General features: G+C 38.3%; 1 protein-coding gene across 1 annotated transcript in view; it reads right to left on the reverse strand.

Moving 5' to 3' along the window:
- The window catches only part of LOC146475344 (sperm flagellar protein 2-like), a 45,889-nt gene extending 30,537 nt beyond the window's left edge, over window positions 1-15,352 (reverse strand). Inside the window, exons 1-21 of the mRNA XM_085115741.1 lie at window positions 15,198-15,352; window positions 14,894-14,996; window positions 14,317-14,398; window positions 13,605-13,685; window positions 12,856-12,945; window positions 9,745-9,851; window positions 9,050-9,113; window positions 7,959-8,005; window positions 7,056-7,095; window positions 5,882-5,929; window positions 5,347-5,426; window positions 4,895-4,985; window positions 4,142-4,210; window positions 3,882-3,944; window positions 3,291-3,374; window positions 2,673-2,707; window positions 2,465-2,534; window positions 1,850-1,975; window positions 1,357-1,418; window positions 732-804; window positions 269-364 (exon numbers count right to left, since the gene is read on the reverse strand). Of these exons, the coding sequence (XP_084971867.1) occupies window positions 269-364; window positions 732-804; window positions 1,357-1,418; window positions 1,850-1,975; window positions 2,465-2,534; window positions 2,673-2,707; window positions 3,291-3,374; window positions 3,882-3,944; window positions 4,142-4,210; window positions 4,895-4,985; window positions 5,347-5,426; window positions 5,882-5,929; window positions 7,056-7,095; window positions 7,959-8,005; window positions 9,050-9,113; window positions 9,745-9,851; window positions 12,856-12,945; window positions 13,605-13,685; window positions 14,317-14,398; window positions 14,894-14,996; window positions 15,198-15,255 (1,569 nt within the window). The 5' untranslated portion in view covers window positions 15,256-15,352. The remainder of the gene's footprint in view (window positions 1-268; window positions 365-731; window positions 805-1,356; window positions 1,419-1,849; window positions 1,976-2,464; window positions 2,535-2,672; window positions 2,708-3,290; window positions 3,375-3,881; window positions 3,945-4,141; window positions 4,211-4,894; window positions 4,986-5,346; window positions 5,427-5,881; window positions 5,930-7,055; window positions 7,096-7,958; window positions 8,006-9,049; window positions 9,114-9,744; window positions 9,852-12,855; window positions 12,946-13,604; window positions 13,686-14,316; window positions 14,399-14,893; window positions 14,997-15,197) is intronic.
- Window positions 15,353-16,823: the final 1,471 nt, after the last annotated feature.

Below are 16,823 nucleotides of genomic sequence, written 5' to 3' on the forward strand. Positions count from 1 at the left end.
CTAATCCTTGATTAACGTGAATCAATAAAGATTCTTTCAAAAGAGTTTTGCCCGTCAGTTTTGGCTTAGACTTTTCTTTACCTTTAGGTTGAAATTAGCCTTCAGAATCATTTATAACGAGCGGGATGAAAACCTCGGTTAACTTTTAATCGTAGATTGGCGTTAATCGGCTTTCGAACAACCCGGCCCAGGATAGGGATTGATCCATTGGATAAAAGTTATCTAGGCTTCCTTAAACAGCTTTTATCCATTCCTTCTTTTCACCTACCTTGTACTCTAAGAAGTCTCCTTCGTCCATTAAATTTTCCTTTTCCTTCTCGATTTCCCTCTGTTTGGCGAGTTCAGTGTTAGACGCTTCTGCCGGCTGAGAAAATGAAAGCAAAAATGTCAATTAACGATGCTAAACTCCTCGAAATTTTCGCTTTTACAGTTGATTTTGAATTCAAAAGACGATAAATGAAATAGAAAGCTGCGATATCAAGTACAGGGTTTTCAAATCGATCGTACGTTTCTCATTACATAGTACGAAAACTACATTTTCTGGGCGAGTTTGTAGCGGACGAATAGACCAGTGACCATTTTTGAGCGCGAGTTTTTAACCGCTACAGGTTGGCAATGTTTTTCTCATTGTTGTTATACGCGTAATACAGCAACTGTAGTTCGTTTTTCTAACAAAACAATCAATTTAATCAACTGTATGTTAATTCATCAAAAAAGAGTATAGATACAACCTCGTCTTCGTAAATGGGAATTCCTTCGAGAAACAATGCTTTCCACTCTCTGAACATCTTGGGTGGGATCAATCTGAAAAATAAATTGGGAAATTCTGTGAAATTATGATCATAAGCGTAACTATTTTTTGGTTGTTTGTTTGTTTTTTGTTGTTGTTTTGTTTTAAAAGCAACGTTCAGGGTCTTGAAGAGTATGCTCTCAAGTTAGTCTTTAACTCGATAGGTGTCATCTAGAGTTACCGTTAAGTATTTCATAAATAATAGGGAGCTTAAGCAACGACGACGGCAACGGCAGCGAAAACGTCCTCGAAAATATATCTTTATTTTATTTGTGCTACTTCGCGATTATTTCAACTTGCTTAACTTTTTTCAAAAATGGCGAACTATCTAGGAACCAAATTGGTGGGAGTGGCGTACAAGTTAAGAAAGGGAATGAAAAATTCACAAAACCTAAATGTGGTCATTTTACGTTGTTGTTTTGCAGAGGACGGCAAAGAAATGTACCAAAATGTAAAACGTATGTGCAGAGCGATTGTTTTCGCTCATTTAACCTATTGTTTTGCGGCGTTGTCGTTGCCGTCGCCGTCGTCGTTGCTTAAGCTCCCTAATAACCGTATTAACGTACTTTTCAGTAAGTTCCCTGTATTCTCCAATTTTACAAGAAAAGTCCACAATCTGTGATAAAACCTGCAAGGAACGAAACAAACAACAAATCTGTCGTAAAACTGCCATTTCATTGACCTTCTACTACAAAACTGCCAAGTGCGCAAACGAAATTATCTCAAAAAGAAAACCAGCTATTAACAAATAAACTCGTTATTTAGGAAAGAAAGTAAGCCAACATTCTATGCATTTCACTGGTCTCATAATGGATAAGTTGTTCGTAGTCCTGGGTCTCATAGGTTTTTCTCGCGCTTTTTCCAAGAGAGCTTGGTAGAAAACAATAAAATAAACTAACAGAACTACAAAAATCCTTTAGAACTCGGTACAGTCTACGCACGCGGTCTGTCTCTATGCGCTGCTAGCTCGCAAGAATTGTTGCGCACGTTTCATGGTCTTTTAAACATAAAGTTATGAACAGTCTTTGAAGGAGAAACATTGGAGCAAGCGAGACTCACCTCCCAACAGATGTTATAATGCTTGTTGTACTTTGCCTCGGCAATTTCGCCCTTGATTTTATCGTGTAGCTCCTGGGCTTTCCTGGTTTCCTCTGCATACTCTAATCTGGCCTGACGACACAGCTCCTATTGAACAGAAACTTCGGATTAATTACATGCGTCATTTAAAGTGGTTTTCAAATGTGTGTCGAAAGTAATTCGTGTTTGCTTTGGTTTTGCTTTACTACGCTCTGTGATTGGTTAACAAAACTCGCGCCACTTTCTCAACCAATGAGAAGCAAACTCAAAACCACTCGTGGCTTGACTGCACGCGTTTTCCCGCCATTTGCGCACGTTGCGTGTATCTGCTTTGAATTCTGATTGGTTCATTGCGCGGCTGCTTGCGTCTGTTGTGTTTGAGCAGAGTAATTAGTTTGATTTTGGCTTTAGCACACTCAATTCAAAACCGCTCTGTTATTAGGTATTAACCGCTCAATTTTACATGCTCCACTAAACCTCTTTTAATCTGTTCCTCGATGGTTTGTCAAAAAATCCAAACTTTTGAGAGAATATATAGTCTCTTCATGATAGTGGGAAACGGTTTATGAAGGTTACAAAAACAATTATGTTCCTCACCGCTTCTCTCGTTAGCGCGTCGTCAAAATCTTTCAGTCTTCTTTCTGCGTACTGTTTTTCTCTAAATATCCTGCGAAAAGAAACGTGAGAGACAAGAATCAATGGAATAATTTTGATAATGAATTCTACCAGATCGTTCAAAGCTTAAAGAAAAACGAATTTCCGAAGAGTAATGCCAACTCTACAGTACAGTACATTACAGCAATACCTGTTTTGTCGAATGACTTCCTTTTCATGACGAACCTGTATCAGATTAAATTCAAAAAATGTGTCATGACATGGTATGTTTTCCTAACCACCTTAACCGTCTAGTAGCATTTGAGAAGAACTGCGCGGGAAATCATGAGCTTTCCCGCCATTGCAGGACGCGCATTTTCCCGCCACTACTTACATTAAAACGTTCATTTTCCCGCCATTACAGGACGGGCGTTTTCCCGCCACTGCTTAAATTAGGACGCTCATTTTCCCGCCAATGCAGAAGCGCGCTTTTCCGCCATTACCGAGTAGTGTGGTTTTCCGCTACTTCAGGACCAACGTTTTCCCGCCATTACAAAGCAGTGTTTTGCCGCTATTGTAGGACGCGTGGTGTCCCACTATTACCAGAACAGTGGTTTTCTGATATTAAATGACACACATTCCCGTCAATGCGGGAAGCGCAAGCCGACAGGAGGTCCATCACTGTTGTGATTGGAAAATCAAATATAAGTCGCCAGTTGACTGGATAATAGTTGAATTAAAATTTTGATCATCCTTGAAACACAAATTTAATAACCGTTTCATTTCGATTTGTCTTAGAAACTTTGTTTAAACTGTAACAAAGACAAACCTGCATGAGTTGAACAGCAATTCTTCTCTCCTGCTGTGACTGTCTCATGAGTCTGTTTACCAACATTTCCTCACGATGAGCTTCCTATAATCACCCAATAAAACTTGTTGTTATCGTCCGTAAGTTACAAATAATGGTCAAGACCCAGCCAATTACTTTTCACACTAACTTCGAGATATGAAAGGACGATGCCTTCTCGTACTAAAGTATTTTGCGAGGATTATGACTATACGGGAAAGACGATCTTACCCAGAGCGGTGCATTGCTATGTATTTTAAAGCTTTTTAGAGTTATTGTTGCTTAATTATCTCTGAAAAATACGTGGTAACCCCCAACTTTACTTTTTGGACTCCAAAAGTTCGCAAATTATAATACTTCTGTATTAGGAGATACTGTCATTAACCCTTTAAACCCTAACAGTGCAGATCATTACCTGTATTATTAGTTAAAATGTGTTGTTAAAGGATATGATCACCCAAGGTGAATTTGTTTGATTTTTTAATAAGTTCTCCCAAGATCTTTTATAAGAAAAGCACGGGGACAAGATAGGAGAATTTGTTCTTAGATATTCGGGGTTAAGGGGTCCCTCACCTCCTGAGCTTCGTGTGCTTTCAACTGCTCAATCAAAACTCGTCTTCTTCTTTTTTCTCTTTCCTGTAAACAAAACGATTGAGAGATGAGAACGGGGGCACAAACCTGATAAGAACTACATCCTAACCAGTTTTATTCTAGTTACTCGTGTTCTTTGCCTTGCATACGACAGATGTTTCAGATTTTCCAACTTATGAGTTCTCGTGTCTCCTCTCGTTGTTTTGCTCAAAAGAATTCAGTATAACATTGTATATTATTACCTTCCTGGCGACGGAATCTTCTTCCAGTCTTGTCCTGATTTTGTTGATGTAATCATCATTTGAACCGGGCTACAAAACAAATTGAAAAATTGTCAGTGAATTCACAAGAGCAAACATGAATACCATTGATTAAAAATAATCAAAATTTTGGACAATTTTTACTTGTTCGTGTTTTAAGGCCTGACAAAGGTATATTTGCTCGTGAAAATGAATGGCAAACTTCCCAACAAGTTTTCCTTTTTGAGAAAATTTACACGTGCGTGCTCAAAGATGGATGGACAAGTTTTCCGTTTTGAGTTATCTATTATATTTGACCGTCTGAACCGATTAACAAATTTCCTTCGCAATCTTTCTTGGGAACTACAACATTAGTCTTTTTCAAACTTACTACGGAATTATAACTTGTGTTTCGTTAACACGGGCAAGTTTTGCTACTTGATAAGTTTTATTTGACGAGGTTCCTTGTTAGACAAGAACAGAGAGACTTATCAGCAAAATTTAACATACCAAATTTTGTTGTTACACAAAAGAATAACCAACCTAAAATTACAACCGATTTGACATGCTGCTCTTTGTCGAATCTTAATGAAACACCACAGCCGACAGCATAATGTTTGAAGAATTGTGCTGGGCAGACTACAATGAAATTAACTGCAAAGTGCTCGTGCGGAAACAGCTCAACGTTTAGTGAGCAATTTAAGCTCTGCAACGCTAAATCGATATCAGAAATACAACTCTTCTAAAAGAACATACTTTGATATATGACAGCGGATCCACTGGTTTCTTGGGGGATTTCGAACTCAGAAAAGCATCAATCTCAGCATCCACTTCACGGTTAGATTCCCTGAGAAAAAGAAAAGATGACAACAGATTAACCTCTTGCAAACCAAGCGAATTTATTTCGAGAGCATTGTAGAGGTCAGCTCCACAATTTCTTAACTTACAAATTAAAAGAATACGGGGAAGACTGATAAGAGAACTGGTCAAAACAAGTTTGTTCGTCTGGGGTAAGGGGGTCATTGAAAATACCACCAATTTCATGAACATTACCGACAAAATTTTGTTGCTTTAACTTTTAAGGTTGAGGAAGGGGGATGCAAGCAGAGAACACCGTTTATTTTGTAGTTTGGTGGGTCCTGTTTGAGTATATTAGTTTTAGTTTTAATCACTTCTCTAACTTTCACTGTTATTCGTTTGACACTCACCCCTCCAATCCTATTGGACTTGCTGGTGGAATTACCGCCCTCAGGCTGGCTTCAAACGCGTCAATACTTTCTTTCACTTCCTAAAACACGCACGCGGAAACATTTTAAAAACTCTTCACTTTTAAATTTTTTCGTTTTAAGAACTCTGGGCACTGCAGGTCATTAAGGTCTGGTTCACACAAGCGGAATCGAAACTAAGAGTCGCAATCAGAAGAATCTTCTGACCAAGTGTGAATCAATACGATGGGAGCAGAAACAGAAGCCTCCCTTTTTTGTTCGAAATGGTAAAATAATGACAGGCCAAACACGGCTCCTATTGGTCGAGATAAGAAGAATATGACCTTCAAAGCGATGGTCACCATGTTTTCTTTTCTAAATCTCCCGTAAAGGGATTGGGAATGAGCTTTGTGATTGGTTGATTCTTCTGCTCGCGCTTCCGATTCCGATCAACCAATTCACACTTGATCACAAGCGATGAGATCATAAGCGGAATCGGAAGAAAAACGAATCGTTCTGATCAAAACAACATGTTTACCTCCGCTTCTCTTTGGCGCCGCATTTCGGTCCGTGATTTGGCAGATTTCTGCAAAAGAATTAAATTAATACTGTTATTGAGCCAAATTAAGGTTGGTAAATGGGTCATGTAAGTATATTTCAAATATATTGTGCTTATATCTAACAACTTCTCGCCATATGAGTACAACTGGCCCTGTTTTTAAAGAGTATAGCACTGAATGACTTTTTTGGGTACTCAAGTTTCGCCTAAACTGGCTGACATGTCGCACAACATAACAGCACCACGTCTATAGAACTACTATTGAAGAAAGCATATACGAACACAGAAAATATAATTCATAATTCGAGCCTTAGGGTATGAGTATTCTCTTATTTTTTCAGCAATCGTATATAGAGTGAATAAAATTCAAGAGCACACGAGCAAATATCACCTCTAGCAAGGAGATAGAGAGGCAGTTTTCGCACACACTCGGGTGTCTCGCTTGCTCAACTATCCTTTAGAAAAATAAGCGACTATTGTTTGTCCAATCAAGCCTCGAACAGACAAAAAATTGTAATTATGTTGTGTAATAGTGAGCTTAGTGTGAGCCTAGAGTACTTCCTTTCAGCTCAGTGCAACAGCACTTCAAATACTTAAGGATGGTATCTACTAATACCGAAGTATTTTTGCGCAGTTTATGACTATGTGGGAAAAGCAGATCTTAGCAAGGGCTATTGAAATCCAAAAAGAAAATTGGGGGTAACCACGCATTTCTTAGAGATAATTAAGCAACAATAATTATAAAAAGCGCCAAAATACAAAACAATGTACGGAATTTTCCCCAAATTGAAGCTTAATTATCTCTGAAAAATGCGTGGTTACCCCAAATTTTCTTTTCGGATTCCAATAAGCCTTGCCAAGTTTTGCTCTTCCCGCGTAGTTATAAACCACGCAAAAATATCTTTGTTTTAGCAGGCATCGCCGTTAAGAAATCCGACTTTCCCGGACCATCGTAAGATGCGCAGAACGTATGCGCAGTATCAAAAGGAAGCACCGTCCTCAAGTGAGCGGTCACGTGAACAGTATCGAAAGGAAACGAAATAGCCAATATTTGTCGCAAGTATCGATGTTTTTCAAGGAAACCTCAGTATCGATATTATGGAGCATTTGGTATCGTATCAGCCCACTCTTATAAGTCATTTCTCAAGTTTACCTTGGACTCTGGTGGTTTGGGGATCATAGTAGTTGCATCTCTAGAAACGAAGAAGAAAAACACAAAGATCAATTCAAACAATCCTTCAATCCTTCAACAGGCTGTACACGTTCGAAGATATCAAGGACTTTTTACACAAGAAGAATAACCCAACTTATCGCCTGCGTTCAAATGACCAAAGCCTCCTTGCTATTCCCAGATCTAGCGGTAACCACAAGTCATTTGGTGATCACGCCTTTGCACACTCGGCCCCTTTTCTCTGGAACAATCTCCCTTGTGAAATATGACAAAGTCCAACTCTGACTGTTTTTAAATCAAAGTTGAAGACTTACTTTTTTAAATTAGTGTTCGATCCGCCTTAAAATATATGTTTTTATTTTTTTGAAATTATTTTTTTTTTATACATGCTTACATTGTACAGCGCTTTAGAATATTTTATAATTTTTGCGCTATAGAGCGGTTTTCAATCGTGTCGTAAAACGAAAACCAGAGTAATTACTCTGGCCAATCACAACAGGTGCAAACAGCGCAATGAACCAATCAGAATTCAAAGCAAATACATGTAACGGGCGCCAAGCGCGGGCAAACGCGTGCGAGCGAGGCACAATTGGTTTTGGTTTTACATCTTATTGGTTGTGAAAGTGGCAAGAGTTTTATCAACCAATCACAGCGCGTAGTAATGCAGAACCAAAGCAAAAACGCAATTACTTTCGACACTCAATTGAAAACCGCTCTATAAATCGAATTTATTTGTTTATTTATTTATTTTAGCAATCCACCGTATCGAAAAAGATGGTAAGAATTATGCTAAGAATTATGGCTACTGTACTTTTCGAGAGAAATTGAAAATGGGAGTGGATTAAAGTTCACAACGTCTAGCTCTGCTAAAGTATAAATTGTTACCTTATTTTATCCATCATCTCAAGTTGTTTCTGCCTCGTCTGTCGTGACTAAAACAATAAAACAGAAAATACACAAACAATTAAATAAAGGAACTCGATCTGATCTTGATTGCATTTGCACAGGTACTGCCGGTCAGCTGTGATGAAGATCTATTTCAATTCGCTTCAGCTGGTAAACCACTCGCGCGGAAACACGTAACTAAAACGTGAGCGAACCACGCTCCACGAACCAAAAGTCAGGTTTAAAGCCAACAACAGTTCGTAAATACGAGGAATAAAATTCCGTTTCCTGAAACTTTCTGCATCGTAAATTTTCGGCTAAAGCATCCCAAAAGATAAATGTGTACATTAGCTGATACAAATATGTCTTTGAAAGGGTACAAAACGATCTGTGAACACAAAAGACACCATTTTAAGTATTTTACTTAAATGGTCTCCTTGCGTGCCCCTGAAAAGTAAATAGGGACGCCCCTAAAATCAGTTGGGTCTGATAAGGGGCCCGTTTCTCGAAAGAACTGGTAACATACCGGGCCCGATAAGTATATTTTTAAATGTTTTTTCGCCGATTATACAGTGATTACAGACATGGTGCTTGGCCAATGTTTTCATTGAATTATGAGATTTTAAAATTTAGTATTCAAAAGTAACAAAAATTGACTTCTGTTAAGAAACATTTATCACCAAAGACACTCATTGGGCCCGGTGAATAACCGAGTCTTTCGAGAAACGGGCACCAGGTCTGCTTACTGGTTACAATGGGCCCTTTGCAGCTAACGGTCACATGGTACAAAATCCACCATGCTGGAAAGCAAGCTACGCACTCAGACCGCCAAAACAAAGCGACTTCATCCAGTCATCTTGAATTTTCTTTGTTTGGTTGTCCCAGTGCGTAGCTTGCCCTCCAGCGTGGTGGATTTTGTACCATGTAACCGTTAGCTCCAAAGGGCTCATTGAAGTAGAGCGTGGAAAAAGACTCTAAATGAGTCTTGATCCCTCGTTAAATTCTCCCCCTTTTACAAAGGAAACACAAGGTAATTTGGAAGGAGAATCTAACAATTCAGCACTTCGATTATGGTCTGTCCGGTGGATTACCTTATCTAACCCTTGTCGCCTTTGTCCTTGTAAGTACTTTCTCATTTTCTCTTCTTCCTCAAACCTGTAAGAATGCGGTGGATAAGTTAGATTATTTGCCAGTAGAAGAAAAAATAGAACTGACAATTTGAATTCTTTCATCCCTTGCAACATAAGAATAGGATCCAATTGTCCACTGGTTTATTGTTCGTACGATTGCAACGTTTTCAACAGAGTGTCGTAAAACGAAAAGCAAAGTTATTACTTAAGTCTGGTTTTCACCAGCGACGCAAGCACAAGTGCAAGCATAAGAATACTTATTTCACCGTGAAAACGGCCTCGAAGCAAGCATAAGCACAAACACAAGGATCAAAACTTTTCCTTCAGTCTTGTGCTTGTGCTTGCGTCGCGTTCGTTTTCACTTGAAAACGAACTTTAAAGCTCTTATGCTTGTGGTTGTGCTTGCGCCTGTGCCTGCGTCACTAGTGAAAACCAGGCTTCAGGCCAATCCGCTATAACAAACAAACAAACAAAAACTGGCAGAAATAACACTTTCAAACCGTTATTCGCGGCGGGTAGGTCAGCTGGGGGCTCAAAGGACTAAGGAGGTCAGCTGGTCAACAAATATTTCCGATCGTTGGTTTTTTACAGGACGTGAAAATAGGATGCCGCAGTCGTGCGCAAAAATTAGCGACTGTTGTTTACTTTCAACATACTTTGCCTTAAAAGCTATCTCCTCCTGCTCCTTCTGTTTAGCTTGGTATCTCTGAACCAGCTGCTCGAAGTTCAAATCCACTTGACGTTTGGTAAGTTGCTTCAGTCTCTAAAATAAATACCCTTTTGTTAGCCGATATTCTAGCTCTGAATCGTCGCATTTCGTTAAACCCCGCGCGGCTACACGACGACGGCAACGGCAACAAGAAAGTCAAAAAAGTAATAGGCTTAATAACCAAAACAACAACTCTACACGTGCATTACACTTTTTGGTACATTTCTTTGCCGTCACAGCACGACTAGGACGTGAAATTTCCAGATGGCACGTTTTCTGGAGGACGTAAACAAACGACAACGAATGTTTCTTTCTCTTTCTAAACTTTGTTTAATTCACATGTCGCCAGCGCTCGGCGAAAATCGAATGTGTGGCCACCTTTAATAACGCAGGGCGTGACGCGACAGCTAAAGACTCCGCACAGAAAAACGTCGCCAGAAATTCAGTGAGTTGAATTTTTCTCGGCTTTTTTTCAGATACCTGCAGCTATGTCTAGATCTGATATCAGCGTTAAAGGCAACTGAAACCCTTAAGTAAAAAAACACCTATTTTGTTGTGATTTTTGCAAAAACGTCCTCATGAAAGAGCAATTTCTTGAAGATGGTTGATCCAAGTACAGTCAACTCTCGCCTTGCAGACGCCTCACTATTACGGAAAACCCGATAATACGGACAGCAGCTAAATCCCCGACAAAAAAAAAATTACAGACGTTCGACTGAAATAAATTCCTGTTATCACGGACTCTCGCTATTAAGGAAACTAACTCACGGCCCCGAGTGTGTCCGCAATAAAGGGAGTTGATTGTACTAAGTTGTTTGTAAGTGACCGATTTCTGAGATTCCAGAACATAGTATCCTGTTCAATATGAACATTGGACAAGAATGAAAATAATTCAGCATGAGTGGGCTAGTCTAAGCACTTAACAATCGTGAAATTCAAGACGATCTACAATCAAGGACAAACGTCTTGGAGACAAATTGCATTTATGTTATTTCCACGAGCATCCGTGCGCGACAGAAACATTTATGTACGAACGAAAACTAGCTGTCATCTGACCCTCGCCCTCTTAAAATGTTAAGCCCATGTGCAGCAAATGCTTAGCAGACTTCAACTTGTTTTGGGGAGAGGGGGTGGGGTGCCATTGCCTAGGCGAGCTCAGTTAAACAAAGTTTGACTGTAGCTCGACGGTGATTCAAATGCGAACTTAATTTAGTCGTGTTAGGCAAAAAAATACTACACTAAAATAAATTATGCCATCTATAATGAATACAGGGTGTGTGTTTTATAAAGGCTCACCGCACTTTAATCAAGGGCCGATTGAAAACAAATTTAAAACAAGACAACGTTTAACAACTGTTGTTAATTAAAACACTGGTTAAACCTACGGGAATAAGAAAACTATGGACAAACAGTACTACAATTATTAAAAAAAAACTATTTATTTAAAAGTTTATGACCTATGTTTAAGTAAGTTTCATTTAGTTCTTTGAAACCGACTTTTTATAAGTTTAATAATGTTATCAAGATCATCAACAAAGTCCATGACAATTCGAGATGTCATCAAAACATCTTTCATGATATTCCTAGCGTATTTTTTCAAAGTCTTATCATGTCCAATTTCACGGACTTGTGCCACAACTGCCTTCATATCGTGCACAACATCAAAAGAAATTTCTTGTAAATCTTTCACAACATCGAGAGCCATGTCATTAATTTGCTGACGGAGTTCTTCAATCGAGACTTCACGCACAAAACTTTGAACAGCTGAGTCAAGGAGATCTCGAGTTAGGGCCACACTGTCTTGATTCAGGGGAATTTTCTAGGGTAAACAGACAAAAAAAATTGTGTTGGTTTTGTACTTCACTGGTTGAAACTGAACAAAATTTGATGTGCAGCTCAGCTATGATACATAAAAAGGATTGACAAGTGTTTTAAATTGAATTCATTAAAAAAATGAAGCATGAAAATTAACTGCAATATTTTTAAAATGTTACGGTGTAAATTCAGTATTTCATATAGTTTCACACTAGTAATTTTTTTGGCAACAATTTAACACATCTTTTTTATCTTACAATGAAAGGTGAAGTTCTTTACAGATACATGAATGTTTGAATTTTATTTTATTACATTCTTACAAACATTTGTGTTTTAGTTTGTTGTATAACTAAGCAGCTGAGAAAGACTTCAGATATTAAGGTTAGTTATTTAGAAAATAAAACTGTATTCATTTCATGAAGTTTCCCAAAAGCATTGGGGAGCAGGGATGGCACCGTGGTGTCAGAGCACTCGTCTCCCACTAATGTGACCCAGATTCAATTCCCAGACTCTGCATCACATGTGGGTTGTGTTTGCTTATTTTTTTTATTGATCACAGAGAAAAATCTTCTGTCCCGCCCAGCTGTTGAAGTCGTTACCCAAAACAAACTACTACAGTCGACTCCCGATAACTCGAACCCTTGCTAACTCAAACCAATTTTCCTTTCCCTTCAGGTCATTTTCTATTAATATAATTTTACCCTCGATAACTCGAACTCCCTATAACTCGAACTTTTTTCAATTTCCCTTGAAGGTTTGAGTTATCGGGAGGTGACAGTATTGATAACTTTTTTTCCCCATATTTTTGACATCTTTGTATGGCTTCCATATCAAACAGCCAGTCTTGTACATTAACTGTAAAATGGGTGTCATCAAGACCAACACTCTCTTTCAGCTAAATGGCAGTTCTGCCTCCCACACTTTTTACGTTTTCATTGGCCAGGAAATAAATCAGAAGCTCTCCAAAAATTGCAAACTGAAGATGTCAAAAAAGTTGTTCCAAGTTAGTTATCGTTAAGGATCTTTGGGAGGTCTTTGAAGATCTTCAAGGGTCCTTGAAGATCCTGTGAGGTTTCTCACGGGGGAAAATAAAAAACCTCTGCCAATTGGCAAATTTGGTACACTGTAGCAGGGTAACATTTCAACCTCACTAAATAATTATAAAAAATCGTAAACACATCCATTTTTTTTTTTAATGAAGATCATTTCACTACACAATGAAAAATATGACAGTCACACCAACCTCTTTATAAAGGCCACTTTCAATGCTCTCTAGCTTCACTGGGCCAGTTGGCCTCCTGTTTGCCATAGCAATTTCAGTCAAACCCATTTTCTGTCATACAAAGAAAGATGCATTTAGTTATTGAAAAATGATGTGATGATACACAGGAGGTATTAAATGTAGCTTTAAAGACAGTTAAGGACACAAAAACTGTGAGATCAACACAAGAAATAACTGCCAACTACTGAAGATAGTTGTCTACTTAGAGTTTGTAAAATAACTGAAGGACAACAATTAGAATCTGAAATTCTCATTTAGTTTATGACAGTGCCAAATTTTCTTGTATCTAGAGCAAGCTTCTCCAAAGCTTAAGGACGGTGCCTACTATTGTTACTGCGCATACCTTCTGAGCATCTCAAGATACTTGGGTTTCCTATGGGTGGTGCCTTCTAATAAAGGGATATTTTTCTGAAGTTTAAAACTATGCAGATAAAGCAGAACTTAGAAAGTGCTGTAGGTATCCAAAAAGAAAATGAAGCTCGTGCCTTCCGCCCTCACTTAGTCAGGGTACCTGCCTTCTCAACATCATGTCCCCTTCTTCTTCAAAACTTAATGAAAACCCTGGAAAGGTGGAAATGTTGGGTGCTAGCCTGATACATGGAATACACTGTAGTTAATCACATCATTTTGGTTTGAAAGAGGCCATTTAAAGGCCCTAGTGCCTGAAGTACACCCTCTCTCTCAGTGACCTGATCCAATACTGAACTTACATTTTTCTTTCCAAGAGCTATAAACAGCTGGTACATTAGTCTTGTGATAGCACTATGGTTCTCATTCATAATCGCCCGTGCCTGCAATTGATATGGAAAACAAAGTAGTTTAAAGTATTTTCTTGGCATAAATAAACATTATCATTATCATTATCATTATCATTATCATTATCATGGCATTATGATGAGCAAAACAACCCCCAACCAGTCGTCAAGCACAAACATTAGTCTACTGATAACACCATGATTCTCACTCATGAAAGGTTGTCCCTGCAATAATATTAATATGAAAACACATTCTTTTAACATTTTATTGGCATTGTGATAAGAGAAACAGCCCCCAACCAGTCGTATTGTAAAGTATACTATTTAACTGTCAAAAATACACTGTGCTCAATACAACTGGTTTAAGATAATGAACAATTATTCCTCTAGCGCATGTTGGACATGAGATGATAGATAACCAACGAGACATGCAGTGCTGCTCGTCAGTTGGCTTAATTAAATCATGTCATATCCAACAAGTAATAATTGTAGATCTTGCTGATTTCACTTTGCAAGAACAAACAGAAGACAATTTCATGGTATAATGGTTCATATTCCATGGCGCTAACCCAATAATCCATTTTTTAATAACAGGAGATAATTACCTTTTGGATTCGTGGCTATCAAAAATACTGTTATCAGATACATATTATAAAACACTGCTTACCACATTAGTATTGTAAGGCACTTCCAGCAGTTTCAGGGTTGGTTCCAGTCGGGTGAAATTATGAAGCTTGGAGTCAGAAGTTCTTTAAAAAATATATATATATTGCCTTTATTTGTTCAATAAATTGGGGAGTATCTAGAAGGTGTAGTTTTTCAAACAATGGGTCTCATTATCAGTTCCTAAATCCCTTTCCACTGGATAAATCAATAAATTTAAGGAGGCAGTTTAACCTTGGCTGTACATACATGTACTTCATCCTTGTACTTCACATTATTCTCATGCTCAGTGTTAAAGGTGCAAAATAATGGTCTTTCAAAAAGTACACCTAGAGCTCACACACTTTTGGTCATGTTTCATAGGCCTTGTAATCTTTTTTTTTTTTTTTTTTTTGCAAAGCCGTCTTGGAGTCGACACTTTGTTTTACAAGGTCAATAAAATTTCAGGCTTGCAAAAAGGAATGGTAAACTCTTATTGTCTTGCAAAGTCTTTTGGGGTTCAGGGTTGCACTTGCACACATGGTGTGCAATTTAATAACTGGCATGCAGTGTTGCAGAATGCATAATACTTGCACACTTACGTGTTTTGAGAGAAGAATGAAAAGTCTCCTTGCAGACCATGCTTGTTTAGGAGTTCTCCAAGTAGGTACCCAGTGGAAAACTCTTTTGCGATGTTTGTTGGATCTATAAAATTTGACAATTAAGAAATCCAGTTTTTAAGTTTAAGTCAAACTATACTCTTCTGAAAAACAACGGATAAGGTAACAGCTACAGTGATCGCTCGATATCATCCACCTACAAAGCTAACGTAACTAAACTATGAAAGCGCACATGCACTTTCAAATCAATTTTAGGACTTTTGAAAACCATAATCAACGACCTTACCTATAATTCTGCTCAGATTAACATCCTCGTTAAGCCATCGACACAATATATCAGTCATTTTGGTAATTAAAAGCGCCCTAAAGGACGTTTGATCCTGCTTCTTGTCTCTTCACCTCAAAATGTCCGCCATTTTCTCTGTAAACAGCGAACAGAGCGGTTACCAAGGGAACGAAGGGAACAGAAAAAAAAGTACCAGCTCTTCGCGGTAAACTTCAACTCGTACCCAGGTTCTACGCGCAACAGCGATAAACGCGCTAGAAATCCCCCACCCCCTCCCCCTCCCCCCCAAAAAAATATGATTAAATAAATAGATAAATAAATAAATAAATAAATAAATAAATAAATGAACCTTTTATAAAAACCTTTTTTCAAGGGGTCACCACCACGTGAGCGACGAATTTTCAACTGGTACCAACGATCAACTTGTATCAAGTCTAAGCAACAACCGTGGACGATAATCCTGCTGGTCATACGTTGGATCAATTGATGATCTGATCGGCTTAACAAATACAAATGATACAAGAAGCATCTAAACCCACCACAGCCGCAGAACACTTAGCTTCCTCGCCGCTCCTAACCACACCGCTAACGACATGCAATTAACCCCCATAGCAAAAGTCTACTCTAACCGAGACTCAATACGTAAGGCCAGGGAAGCCTTTTTAAACTCAAAAGGCAGAACACTTTTTCCACATGGCCTCAATATTCGCGAGGAAATTTACTAGCTTTATTTCCTATTATTATTATTATTATTATTATTATTATTATTATTATTATTATTATTATTATTATTATTATTATTATTTTTTTTTTTTTTTTTTTTTTTTTTTTTTTTTTGTTATTATTATTATTTCATTTGCTTCATATTTTATACTGTCAATCAACTAGTTTAACGTAGTTCTGCTATTGCGCAAATATTTGTCAGCTATATAAATGTATGTCTCAATGTAAATTTTCATTGTACCTCAAGAAGGCTGGTTTGGCCAGCCGAAATATAGTAACCTTTAAACTGTAATTCTACGTTGTATCGGTCTCTGCTTTTTGTATCATTTGAAACTTGAAACACGCCAATGACATATTGGGGTATCGAATGGTCCCCTAAAATTTTTTCGTGCTCGCAAAATTTGGCCTTTGCTCGATTTCTTCGCAAAAAATAAACGAGTGCTCGCAAAATAACCAGGATCGATTCCTTCAATTAGCCCGAACTGGAATCGATTCGTCGATCCATAGAGTGGAACAGAGCTTTAAACGAGGGTCTCCTCGGGTCGGGGGTATTTTTTCAGTCGTGATTAATTCGTGATTGCCTCTCTCCAGACAATTTCTACGCGCACGTAAAAGTGGTTTTGGAATTACCGTGACACGTGAACAAACACAAGAATTATATTGTATTGCGCGAATTAGTTCAAAGTTATTTTAGCGCCCTGGGCCGAGTTGTTCAAAACCCGATTAAGCTAATCCTGCGTTAACGTGAACTTTAATTCGAGGTTTTAAAAAGGCTATGAATAGTACACTATGGCCCGTCAACAATTCGACAAGGACATGACGAGGGACATGAATGAAACACTTTTTTCCCTTCATGTTTTCGGGCGACTTGCCAGCCTTAATATCAAAATGGCTGAAAAAGAG

The sequence above is a fragment of the Pavona decussata genome, unplaced genomic scaffold (assembly GCF_977016875.1).
Source record: "Pavona decussata unplaced genomic scaffold, jaPavDecu1.1 SCAFFOLD_84, whole genome shotgun sequence".
Lineage (NCBI taxonomy): Eukaryota > Metazoa > Cnidaria > Anthozoa > Scleractinia > Agariciidae > Pavona > Pavona decussata.